Source organism: Rattus norvegicus, chromosome 4 (genome assembly GCF_036323735.1).
Source record: "Rattus norvegicus strain BN/NHsdMcwi chromosome 4, GRCr8, whole genome shotgun sequence".
Lineage (NCBI taxonomy): Eukaryota > Metazoa > Chordata > Mammalia > Rodentia > Muridae > Rattus > Rattus norvegicus.
In genome coordinates this window covers 53147225-53161307 of record NC_086022.1, presented here as the reverse complement: position 1 = coordinate 53161307, position 14083 = coordinate 53147225, and the positions used below count along the sequence as shown (strand labels likewise).

At 39.2% G+C, this 14083-nt stretch overlaps 1 protein-coding gene across 11 annotated transcripts in view; it reads left to right on the top strand.

Moving 5' to 3' along the window:
* Cadps2 (calcium dependent secretion activator 2) overlaps window positions 1-14083 on the top strand; it is a 529199-nt gene that overhangs the window by 113945 nt on the left and 401171 nt on the right. For all 11 annotated transcript variants that reach the window (XM_063285976.1, XM_039108614.2, XM_002729291.6 and 8 more), the window contains exon 2: window positions 12948-13061. In XM_063285976.1, coding sequence (XP_063142046.1) covers window positions 12948-13061 — 114 coding nt within the window. The remainder of the gene's footprint in view (window positions 1-12947; window positions 13062-14083) is intronic.

The following is a 14083-nucleotide window of genomic DNA, read 5'->3' as shown; positions in this document are numbered from 1 at the left end:
TAATTTGATCGTTTGTAAAAACACACCATAGTAGCTTTAGAGAAATGAATCAAACATATTGCTTCAGGGTACAAAGTTTCACTTATACAGAATGTAAAGTTCTAGAGAGTTTCAGCCTGACAACCATAATTAATAGTACCATATTAAATATTTGAAATCTAATATGGAAGAACATCTTAAGTATTCTCACCATAGACACTCTTACACATGCATACACACACATACAGGATAACTAGAGAGTAGCGAACTTGTTAATTAGCTTAATTATAGCAACAAATTTACAGTGTGTAGACCTGTCAAGAAAAGGTCAAAGGTGGTGAAACATCATATCATAAATGCCTTTGAGTATATACAATTTTAATTATTACTCCATAAGGGACAAAAGGAAGACAAGGCATTTGGGGTCTGTTCCCGTCGCATTCTGACAGAGGACTTAGTGAAACCCTGGGACTTCCCACCGAGGTCTCATTTTTCACCTGCCTCCCACATACACACCAAAGACAGCACCATAATGGTGTGCGCTTTTTCCGAGGTTTGCATTCTGTCAAGAACGTGGGTGAAAGCCATTCACTCTGCGGCTGAGTTAGCTTTGCCTAGGGTCCATTTATCTGTAATGCAGCAGGATTTGTGATTCTGTACTCATTAGTCTGTGTGCCTTTTATTAGAAGATATGTTAAATTGCTATTGTACATTTGGGGCTTTTTAATCTTCCTCTCAATATTGTGAGATAATAACATTTCAATTTGGCAAAATAATGTTATTTTCAGTCTACCCCAGGCACTTACATTTAGATGTTCACTGTTTATTGGGGCAGACTCACTGAATGATGAGCTTTCGTGGCAAAAATATGAAAAATATTTTATCGTAGAATAACCTCACAGGAAATATTAGACTAGCTGGGTACTATAATGTTTTTTCCCCTGCTTCTGTACTTCCTTGAGCTTTTTTTTTTAATTGATTCAGATTAACTCCCAGTTGCTACATATTACCAATAAAGCCAAGATAAAAGCTGTCTATCTGTGGTAGTCAATCTTTCCTAGATGGAAGATGAGAGTTGAGGTGTCCGGGGTAGCATGGCTGTTCCTCACGGTGTGGTTTCCAGTTTTGTTGAGTCTGCTGTTTCACAGTCTTCCCAGTAAGTGTGATGGCTTCCGTTGTCATCAAATGTTAACCCGCAGAGAAAGAAAAACGAAAGTGTTCACTGCAGCAATCCCTTGTGGCTTCCTGGAGGTCTTGCATATATCCTCTTATCTCTCACTGGCCACATAATAAATCCAGTGTTTGTAGTCCAAGGGCAGGCTGCATATCCCAGTTTTTGAAAGGCTTGGGATCAGAAATGTTTCCGCTCTCATACTTTTTTCTGGCTTTTAGAACATTGCACAGACTTCATAGTTAAGCAACTCAATCTGAAATCTCTGAGGATTAATGTTACCCAAAGCCAAATTTTAGCAAAGTTTACCCCGCATCTCTGCACAGGGAAGAGGACAAGTGTCTTTGCAGAACAGGACTCGAATGGTGTTGAAGTCTCCCATGTGAGAGGCCTGGTTAGAGCCTCTCAAGTATACAGAGGATCTCTGAGGATGGCCTTTCGTTTTAGAGTGTGGAAAGGGCTAATAGTGTACATTTTGATTGGCAATTGCTTGTTCGTACTACTCTCTCCCTCGTATTTTATAATCTTTGCTGCGTGTGATGAGCAGTGTGTCTGTACCTTGTGCATTTGTATGAACATCCGTGCTTGGAGGAAAGGATCTTGCTCCTAGCTCCACCCACTAGTCACCTGCTGCTTTGCTGTGAAATCTGTGGGGACCTTTGTTCGTCAGATGTCATGTGACTGCTCTGGTACTTACAACCACACAGTAGCTACTCAGTGGCTACTGAGTTCTTTGTGGCACATTGGCTGGTCTCTTGTCTAGAAGAATCCTGGCATATGTCTTCAGTTAATCCATGATTTAATATAAGAAGTCTAGAATCTAATTTGAATGTGGAAAAAAACCAGATAAACAGAACATCTTTAAAATCTGGATTTTTGTTTTCTTCATGCGGTCATTGTTTTAGCTGCACTATGATCACAGCCAGTCTGAATCTATAAAGTTTAGCCTTTACTGTCAATATTTGAATTATTTTTTTAATAAGCTTGGTGTCTTGACTGTGTTTACACATTTTCAAGGATATGCGTGTTCTATTTAGGCATCTATAATTAATCTTTATATAAAAGTTTGTTCTAAATTCGCAGTAGACAATGGTAGGTATTTATATTTGAAAGAAATGTTTTATTTATTCAGAGTGAAAACAGAAGCCTGAGGATAAAATGTGGGGAAAATTAAAACACAGTTGAACAATAAATCAACTGACCCCCCTGCCCCAAAATTGATTGATGCTATCAGCATCAATGCCTTAATGGGAGATTCAGAATTCTTAATCGTGAACTAGTGAGTAATTTATACTACTCTAATAAAGACTGTGCATAATGTCTTATTACACTGGTGGATGTAGCAAATTAACAGAGCTTTGCAGACATGGGGTCAAGGAACCAGAAGTGAAAAAGTTAACTGTGGCAGTGGACTGGATGAATTTAGAAAGACGAAGCGGGGCTTGATGAAGAGCAGGGAAGAAGGCTGTTGTAGTTGTTGTTGATGATAAGTATGAAGTGAGTCAGTTGATGTGACTGCCAAGAGTTAATTATCTTTTAGGTTGCATTAATACACAAGGAGCGCTTGCAGTGTGGGAAGCTGCCCTCCCACTCCTTTCCGCATTGGCCACTCTATCCTAGGAGAAATATGAACACGCTACCAGTGTATAGAGAGAGGATGCTACTTCTGGAATGCCTTGCATTTGCTGCATCTTTTAGCTTTCCACGAATTTTAATGAACGTAGTTCCAGTTAGCATGCTTATTTTATGGGAAGCTACAGTGAATCCCTGGAAGAGTGTCTAGGCATTGGAGAAACTGGGAACTATCATTTTAGGAAGAAGCCAGTGCTTGTGTTTAGATTCTTAAGTTGCTTTGCTAAGAAACTAGCTTCTAGTCTGTTGTTTCTTTCCCTAGAAAGTTCACAACTAGAAATAGGTTGTACTACAGCGTCACAGGGTGGATATTTACCGTTTTCTGAGTATCCAAAATGTGAATAGACTTCACTGAGGCACTGGGGATGCCTCAGTCAGTCTAGTCCATCAATCAATCAATCAATCAATCAATCAATCATCAATCAATCTCTCTTTGTCTCTCTCTTTCATCTCCTTCCCCGGCCCCGACATAAGATTAATACATTAATATGCGTGTGGTGGTGTATGCCTGTAATTAAATGCTTGTAAGACCAAGGCAGGATAATCTGGAGTTTCAGACCAGCATGAACTACATACCTAGTTTGAAGCAAGCATAGGCCATGTAGCAAGTTGAGGCCAGCCTGGAACACATGACACTGTATCGAAAACTAAACAACAATATTAAAATCCAGTGAAGTACAGAAGATTACATTGATTAGAATGATGTGAGTGGATGATTACGATGGTTTTTAATTTATTCCTTTGATCTAAGGAAAATATTTATGTTGGGCTGGCTTACAGTTTCAGAGGTCTAGCTCATTATCATCGTGGCGGGAAGCAAGGCAGCATTCAGGCAGACATGGTGCTGGAGGAGTTCTGTGTCTTGAATAGAAGGCAGCCAGGAGGAAACTGTCTCCTAGAGGCAGCTAGGAGGAAGGAAGCTCAAGTTCTACACTGGACAGAGCTTAAGCCTAGGAGTCCCCAAAGCCCACCCCCACACTGACACGCCCCTTCCAACAAGTCACCCCTCCTCGGAGTATCATTCCCTGTGGGCCAAATATTCAAACACATGAGTCTATGGGGGAGAGGGGGGTGTCAAACCTTTCCAAATCATCACGTATAATAATAATGTCTAAATTAATCCTCCTGAAAGGAAAACTTAAAAGTCAGTTGATTTGTGTCCAGTATTCATGTGGTCAGTATAGGCTTAAGGGAGCTGTGATTGATCAAATTAGTTCTGAGTTTTAAAATGTGCAAAACTGCCGTTACAGTGTGCTGGCTAGTTTTATGTCAACTTGACACAACTAGAGTCATTTTGGAAGAAGGAAACTTAGCTGAGAAAATGTCCCTACTAGCCCATCCTGTGATGCACTTTCTTGATTAGTAATTTATGTGGGAGGGCCCAGTGTGGGGCACCTTGTGGGTCGGTTGTACTGGGCACCATAAGAAAGCAGACAGGAAGGCATGAGGAGCTACCCAGTAAGCAGTGACCCTCTATGGCTCCTGCCTCCAGGTTTGTACCCTGCTTGATTTCCTGCCCTAACTTCCCTTACCAATGGAATGTGGCCTGAGGGTTGTAACCTGAAATAAACTCTTTCCTCTCCAAAACTGCTTTGGTCACGGCATTTTATACCCCTAAGGCTTAGTCTAAGTCTATATTAGTAAATTTTGAGTAGATAATAATGGCGTCTGACTTTAAATCCCCAAATTAGTAAAGCACTGTAGGTTGAAAAGCTTTTCTCCTTTTTCCCTGTGTTTTCTATCTGTCCAGTTTCTAACACCGTGTCTTCCTCAGTTTTTCTCAGCCTATAAAAGCAAACTCCCATGTGACGCAAACCCTTTTTACTGTATCATTCTAAGTTGCTTTCCCAAGATGTTTCAAAAGTTTCTCATATCAGAACACAGAGTATTCTTGTATTCTTTTTGTGGTTATCAATACGGTAACATGTTTGAATACAGTATAGCTTAATTTGTCTCCACCTCCAAATATTCCACCATTTCCATTTCATTATTAACAATTATAATAATGTAAATACTTTTACATGTATTCAAACATTTTAGTATTGTCAGCCATCAAGTAAGGATAATTACTGATACCAGGGACATATGCATTGATTACAAAATTGCCCACTGTTTTGAGGTAACCGTGTGTGCTTGCAAATACATCAAATAGCTTATTGGATCCTTTTACATGTGATTATGCATTTTTACTTAGTTTGAGGTTCATGGCCCAGAAATGTCTCTTCATTTTATTAATGGTTCTTGAGTCAGGCTTTTGTGAGTTTCTAGAAGTCTCCTTGTGTTTAGATATTAGTTCTTTAGAATACGAATTGCTATTATCAATTTTCTGATTAGTTTTTTTCCCCCATGGATAATAGTTTACTTGAGAAAACTGTGAGAAGCTGACAAGAAGACTTTCACTAAAAAAAAAAAAAAAAAAAAAAAAACATTAGTTTTCTGTCACATTTGCCCAAATGATTGTAAATTTTATATATCACAAAGTAAAATAAAATGGCTAACATGGATTTTATAATTACTCCCAAGATATTTTTCTTTTTTATCTCTTCCTATTGTATTTTTTATTTATTACATTTCAAATGCTATCCCTTTTCCCAGTTTCCCCTCCTGAAACCCCCTATCCCATCCCCTACTCCTGCCTCTATGAAAATGCTCCCCCACCCACCCACTCCCACTTCCCCGCCCTGACATTCCCCTACACTGTAGCATGGAGCCTTCCCAGAACCAAGGATCTCTCCTCCCATTGATATCCAATAATGCCATCCTCTGCTACATAGGCGGCTGGAGTCATGGGTCTCTCCTTGTGTGCTCTTTGGTTGGTGGCTTAGTCCCTGGGAGCTCTGGGGGCTGATTAGTCTTTTCATATTTTCCAAGGGCACTTTTGTCATGAAAAATGTATTCGGTTTTTAAGGACTTTGTCATATGCTTCAGCTATGGCACAATACTCAGTGTCTACTGTGGTAGAGTTGCTGGGCTCCCGTGGAGACATATTGTCCTGACTGTTGTTTATTCTGTCTTGACGCTGGCATCTAAGCATGTGTGACTAGGGAGATTGTAGTTCTAGGTGCTGATACCTTGTCCTATCTATGCTGGGTGGATGTTGTGTTTATTGGTTTCTTGCCCTCTCCAGTTCTTAGGTCAGTATGGTATACACACACACACAACACACACACACACACACACACACACACACACACACACACGCATATATATATATATATTGCTTGGTAGGAAATTCTTCCAGGATCCTGCTAGGTGTGGCCATTGGGGGTCCCAGGTAAAATGTGCTCCTAGGTATTGGGAACTGACTTTTAGGAATGGGGATGGGTTAGAAGGGGTGAGAGGGCCCACGAGTGGGAGGAAAGCAGGGTGTTCCACCAAGATTCGTGTAGTCATTAGGCATTAGGGCAGAGATGAAGGTGAAGCCACAGCAGCCAATCCACTACAGAGATCAGGATGAGACTGGGGGATTAGATATGGTGGAGAACATGAAGAGTAAGGATCTAAAGCCTGACCTGCTTCACTGGCCTGCTTGCCGTTCTGTCATGTTGGCTGTCGGGTTCCCTTAGAAAGCCTATTGGAGTTGGGGCTCAGATAACAGTATCAGTGGGGAGAAGGTGGAGGGGATCTACTGATCCACTGGAAGTGAGGTGTAGGGTAGCGATGAGGGGGGGCCACAGTGGAAGCTCTGCTGTAGAGATGGAGGTGAGAGGATTGGGTTTGGAGGAGAGGAGGGAGCTGTGAAGATCTACAGTTAGAGAACATATTTCCCTGGCCTGGGTGGCCTACAGGTTTCACAGGGAATGCCTGCTGGAGTTGGGTACTGGGAAAAAGGGGTGAATTGGGGGGATAAGTGTTGGAAGTATAGATCTGTGTTTTCCATTGGAGACAGGGACAGGGAGAGAGGTGAGGCTGCAGAAGGAGACAGGAAGGGAGCCCAAGAGGAGCTGGAAGGAATGGAGGGAAGGGAAACCAAAATCAGTGTATATTATGTGAAGAAAAAAAAATCTGTTACTAATAAAGGGAAAAAGGTCAGGCTTTAATTGTTTTAGCTATCAGTTGTGTGTGTGTGTGTGTGTGTGTGTGTGTGTGTGTGTGTGTTCATGTACATGAGGGCAGTGCTCATGGCGTCGGGATGAGTGTGTCAGATATCCTGGAGCTGGACATACAGCTAGGTGAGTCACCCGACATACAGGTCCTGGCAAATGACCTCAGTTCCTCTGCAAGAACAGTGTAAGTTCTTAACCGATGAGCCACCCTTTCAACCTACAAAAGGTCATTTATGAATTTTTATTTTTAAAAATTATTTGTTTACATAATATCATTACCATGATTATTGTGTGTATGTATGTGCAACCGTGTGTGGTGTATTTACATTAATATCATTACCATGATTATTAATTGTGTGTATGCATGTGTGCATGTGTGTGCATCCGTGTGTGGTGTAGATCAGGAAACAAGTTTCTAGAGCTGCTTCTCTCCTGGGGATTGGACTCAGGTGATCAGCCTTGGGAGGAGGTACCATAATGGCTGAGCATTCTTGCTAGCCTGTTTATATCTTTTTTTTTTTTTTTGGTTCTTTTTTTCAGAGCTGGGGACCGAACCCAGGGCCTTGCGCTTGCTAGGCAAGCGCTCTACCACTGAGCTAAATCCCCAACCCTGTTTATATCTTAATAGGTTATTTTTTAGTGGTGTTTTGAATCTCTTGTAACCTCGGTCTTGAGTGTGAGAGATTTTCCATAAGCTTCTTGCTTCCACATATACACAGCCTATTCTATTTTCAGCGCCCTTACTCTAATGGCACATTTGTTAAAATGGATGGTCCGACATTGATGTGTCATTACTCTCCAGCCCTCAGCTTATAATAGGCTTCACCGTTGAGGCTGTATATTCTGTAGGCTTGGATCAATTTATAACGTATCACCGTAGTGTCTGTTTCCCAAGAGTCCTTTGTGCTTTGGGAATTCATGCATCACTCTCTGGCTGACCAGGGAACTGCTGGTCATACTCTTCCCGTAGTTTAGCCTTTTACAGAAGTCATGCTGCGGGAGCGACAGAGTCTTTTCCAGATTGGAGTCTCTCACTTAATAGAATTCATTTTGTTTTCTGCACATCTTTCTGTGGTTTGGTAGCTTATCTCTTTTTAGTGTTGAGTAATAATGCTATTCTCAGGATGTACTGTACTTTATCTATGCTTCACCTACTGAAGGACACGGTAGAGTTGGAAACACAGTTATGCAGGTATTAGTTGGCACATAAGTTTTCAACTCTGAGTAAATAATGAAAGTGAAATTTCTGGATTATCTGTCAACAGTCTGTCTACAGAGGTTTCAAATGCTCTCTTTGATAAATTATCTCCACAACATTTTCTTACCAAGGATAGCAAATGAGGGGTTTCTGCTGTTCTCTGTCCCTACCAGGATCTGGTCCATTTTAGTCGGTTTGAAGCAGCATCTGCATCTTACTTTGGTTTGCATTATTGTAATAGGATTACATGGAATATCATATGCCTCTGTGCTATTGGTTGTTTATTTTCTTATTGTTGAATTTTTAGAGTTCTTTGTATATATTAGATACTAGTTCCTTATCCACTGTGCCATTGACTGTATTTTCTCCCAGTCTATAGCTCACTTTTTCATTCTATAGATACTGTCTTTCACATTGTAGAAAACTTTAATTTAAATAAATCTAGCACCTCAATTATTGATTTCATTTTATGCTTTTGTCCTTACATCAAAAAAAATCATCAATATAGAACATGTACATTTTTTTGGATTAGAAGAGTCATAGTTATGTATTTTATATATAGACTTGTGATCTATTTTGACTTAATATTTATAATACTTATAAATGCAAGATATTTATCTAGACATGCATTTCCAGATATCCCAGTACCATTTGCTGTAAATACTGTCTTTTCTCCACCGATTGGCTCTGTGTCTTTGTGAAAGATCAGTTGATACTACTTCTCCAGATCTCTTTCTGGGCTCTCTTTCTACTCATTGATCTGCTTGCCTACCACTTTTATTAATTTCAGTCACTTGATCATTGTAGGCATAAACATTGATGGTGAGTAGTGTCGGTCCTCCAACATTGTTCAGTTCCCTCAATACCACAGTGACTATATCTGTTCTTTCATTTTTCTATATAATAAAATTGGATTGTTGATGTTGAGAAAACAATGTGTTATGATTTTTACTGAGGGTGCCTTCAGCCAAGAAGATCAAATAAGGAAGACTTGACATCCTGACAATATTAAATCTACCTACCTATGAATGGGGTAGCATTCTAATTAGTTTTCTTTGCTGTCTTCATGAGTTTCATACTTTTTCCTCATAACAGTCTTGTACATTTGTTAGATTTAGACTCGGGCTTTGCATCTTGGAGATAGTAAAAAATTATATTGTACGTTTAATTTAAAAGTCAATGTATTCATTGATGTTATATAGGAAAGAATTAACTTTTGTACATTAATCTTATGCACTGCAGCCATGCTATAATTGACTATTTGGTGAGGGACTCTTTGTTACAGATATTTTTGGACTTTTTCAGACTTTCATTATAGCCCATGAAGGTAGACACCTATTTCATCATTATCATCTCCTTCTGCCTGTTTTCTTACTGTGTTAGGACTTCCATTATTCTCTTGATAAGCAGTGGTCAGTTGATCATCCATTCACTTCGCTGATCTTGGGGTGGAAGCTGTTCATGTCTTATTGTTATGTGCTTCAAAAACTGTCTAGCTTTGTAGACTTTAAAAATAGAGTTTAGGTAGTTCCTCTATATTTGTAGTTCATGGCAATTTCTTTAGGATTGTGAGTGAATGTTGATTTTCTTAAATGCTTTCTCTAGAGCTACTAATAGGATCATGTGCTTTGTTTTCACTTGTCACGTACATGATAGGTTATACTCACTGAGTTTTGACTGTTGAACTGCACAACTGTGAGAAATCTTACTAGGTTCTGGCTCAGCAATTGATTCTTATAACTATTAGATTCAGATTTTCCAACATCTCTTGAGGATTTTGTGTTTATATTCACAAGGACTACTAATCCAAAGCCTTCTTTTCATCTAATGGAAATTTAGAATTTGAATCATAATTAAAGAGGTTTTTCTACCAGTAATGCATAAAGGGATTCTCCCCTGTTTGCTTCTAATTTGGTCCAACTTTTATTTATTGAAATCTTTGAACTCGTATCATTGTGATTATGGTACAATTTATATTTTTCTGGGGGGATAGCCAGTGTGTTTTTTTTTAAGATTTATTTATTTATTTTATGTATATGAGTACACTGTCGCTGTCTTCAGACGCACCAGAAGAGGGGCATCAGATTCCCATTACAGTTGGTTTTGAGCCACCATGTGGTTGCTGGGAATTGAACTCAGGACCTCTGGAAGAGCAGTCAGTACTCTTAACCACTGAGACATCTCCAGCCCCAGCCAGTTATATTTTTATGCCACTCTGGTATTGACTATAGTTAAAAGTGAACCTCAATAAACATAAATCACCTTTTGAGTAATATTTTGAGCTGTTATACATGTATTCATTTCTAGTTGTTTTATGTCTATCTCTTGAGTATAGAAAATCCTTTTATGGAGCTACTTTCTGGGAGCTACCATAATTTTGTTTTTCTTTCCCCATTTCATCCATGTGAAAATATAACTACTTTGTGCTAATTAAATGTCTTTATCGACTCTCTATGTAACTGCTACTTTCAGTAGCATTTTATTTCTTAAATGGAACTGTAATGTCTTTTATTTAAATGCACATTCATTTAGAGATGTAAATTTATGAACTTGGTCATGAAAAACTTGCAAATAAAAACATCACACACCAAAAAAAAAAAAAAAAACTGGACCCAAAGTCTATATGATCCAGTATAGTTAATTAGGACCCAAATGGAACCTATGGAGGTTTATGTTAAACTTTTGCACTTTCAATATTGAATATATGTTATCCACTTATCCACCACCAAAAAGAAACAGTGTAGCCTTAGAAATTTTTTTATTTGTAGAAATTGGATCTTGATATGTAGATACATACTTGTGCATGTTTTTAGGACTTTACCAGTTTTGTTGAGTTAATGATTTCCCAATCTCCTTCTTTGGCTAGTATCTTTGTGTTTACCGTACCTTAATTATTGGAAAGTAATTTTCACAAATAAACTTAAAGAGATAAAGTAGAAATTGCAAAGATCATATTTTAGAGGCATTTCTCAAAGGAGTAACAAAATCTTTTGGACTGAAGAAAAGTGAAAGAGACACAAGTTATTTGTCATGAAACGTTTCATCCAATGAGGGAGCTGGAACAAATGGTTATGCACGTTTCCCTCTATGTCACTGCCATTCTTACAAGCATTTCCATTTCTGGTTTCACTGGACACTGGATTTGCAGGGTGAAACACCCTTTGTTGTGATGACCATAGCTTGGGAACTAACATGTGATCAGTTGCCTCTCGCTAAGCAATTGTTGCTCCAGTTCCATTTGGTCCTTTTTTTTGTGAGCTGTTCTTAGAAGGCTAAAGTGGACTTGTTTTGTGTTGATTGTACACATGCATACGAAAGGTGCCCGCTTTCATTTTCTTCATGTTGTGGGAAGAGGGATTGCAATGTAATGATGTTGTTCCTTGTGGCTATACTTCAGCCAGGCTAGCTTCTAAAATGAAGGCAGTCACACAGTAAAAAAGTGGACATCTTCCTCTTTCAGTCCTGGAAGCAAGACATTTTAGTTAAATATATATATATATTTAGCACCTGGGTACAATAGGATACTTATTTACTAGTCTCTTAGTACCAGGACAGTTTCATTTTAAGCTTTCTTGTTTGTTAGACATCTAAACAAAATCCAGTTTTGGAAAGAACTTGTCTCCCTCATTTTTGAATGGCATTTTAATAAGCCCTTTGAAAAGATTTAAAATTACTTCACACCAGCTTTCTTTCTAAAGCCAAACCATACGGGTTTGTTTACCTTTCTAATCCTGTAATCATTTCTCCACAGCATGGTTCCGCACACTTCCCATCCCTCTGTAGGTTCCACAACTTGACAAAGTCCTCCAATAGGTCTAAAGAGGGTGGGATAGGACAGAAGCATCACTGCTTTGCTGGTCATTATGTGTTCCTGCATACATGATTCCCAGAACTGCCCTGTTCTAGTTGGACATGATTATGACATTTCTATATCTCTAGGCCATATTTGCCAACCTTTGTGTGTGTGTGTGTGTGTGTGTGTGTGTGTGTGTGTGTGTGTATGTGTGTGTGTGTGTGTGTGCGCGTGCACGCGTGCACATACGTCCTGGCATGAAAGAACACAGGGCACTGAGACAAATGTTTTCAGCGACCCATACTGGCTTTAAATCTCTGTTTCTGCTATCATAAAATTAATTATAATTTTTTTTAAATCAAGAGACACCCAACTTTTTTTTGTAATGGAGCTTAAAATTAGATAGCTGATACTGCTGTAGTTGTCTAGAGGGCATGATGGGTGAGTCACAACGTGTGTCTAAGCTAACCTCAGTGCTTAGGACAAGCAGTAGTGATGGTCGCTGCATTCCCAGTGGTGATTAATTTGTGTTATAAATTTGTGTTCTCCCAGTGGACTGGACTTGTTCCCAGTTCACCAGTGTGATCACTGGTCTCCTGAATTTGTCGTTTGATCACAGCTCCGTTTGTTTCAGTTCAGGCGTTTGAAGCATGCGTGTTCATGGGATTCGAACTTTTAGACGCCCGCACTCATTTCTTTCAGAAGGTTCTTCATCAGGCCTTCGCCGCTTATTGCCTCTGGCTGCAGAAGGGTGTCTACTCCTTTTCAAGAGTTCTTACCCTCTTCGCTTAGTTTACTCAGCACTGTTTTCATACATCAGGCTCCCAGAAAATTTTTCGGTTTCTCCTGTCTGTGCAAAGCCAGTGAGTGGAAGCTAACACCAGGAACTCTGTGTAGGGGAGACCTTTGGAGTCTATGTCTGTACCTCCATTCTGAGACGTGCAGGGAAGTCACTTGGTTAAAAAAATGTTCCTAAGTACAAATAGTAAGATATTTCACTTTTACTCGAAAGGTAATTCAGTGTCTAATCAAGTCTACATACAGCGAATGTAACTTTTAGTACCCGTTGTAGTATATGTATCAGGTGATTTATCCATTCACTCCTTTGTTTGCTTGTTTTTCTTGTAGCTTAACAAACAACAGTTGCAGTTACTGAAAGAACGGTTCCAGGCCTTTCTCAATGGGGAGACTCAGATAGTAGCAGACGAAGCCTTCTGCAATGCAGTCCGGAGCTACTATGAGGTGAGTAGAGCTTCCTCTGTTTCAGGAACTGGGGTGCTTTCTGAGACCATTTCACCAGTGTGGCAAGGAGTCTTTGAGTTTTTGACTTTCTCCAAAGGATTTCCGCTTCTATTTTGCAATTTAAAAACTCTAATTCCACAGCCTGGTTTCGAGAGATAAATAAAATTGGAAATTACTCACATTGTTTGCGAGGTAAAGCGTTTGGAATCATTTTCTGGCAGTGACTGATACGGCTGAGTCTAGCTATCTTCCGATTCGCATTCATAAATGATCCTTTTTAATCAGGATTTCAACAGTAAATTACTCTTATGCCAGTTTGCTCTTTAGGGCTTATAATAATTAAGGGCACTAATTAATTTCAAGACAATGCATTCTCCTTTCTTATTGAATGAATAATATGACCAATTCCATCTTGCTGTTACTTCTGACTTTAGCTTAGGACTCAAATGGGAATTCTGTCTGTATTTCCTGTGAATGCTTTGCAAACGTTATTTGTTTGTTTCAGTGAGATGGCAAAAGACCTTAAGTTGGAGAATTCACATACGCCCTAAGCATCTCAGAGTCATTTGGAGAACAGGTTCCTGTCATTGTGCAAATGCCTTGTACGAAATCATAATATTCTGAACTTCCCTGAGGCAGGGGGTATTGTACAAAACAGATGTCCAGCTGCTTAGGCTTTGCGATTCATAGATCATATGTTACTTACTGTATCAGACCACACGTATATATTGAATTAAAGGAATACATAGTTACTGCAAGTTGACATCTTGCTAACCAAGGTCACATGATCTCAGGCTATCTTAAGAAAATAGGGTTTATATCTTACCTTGAAAGTTAGAGCGTTGCATGATGAAATCTCTTCCCAAATTTTAAAAGATGAACATAACATTACATATATGTACACAAAAGCAAGTAGTGAGGGAAAAAAGCACTGTGGATTTTAGTGAACGCTGCCTAGCTCATGTCAATTAATAAAATAAATAAATGGGGCCATTTTGGATTTTAATCAATCTACCCTGGCA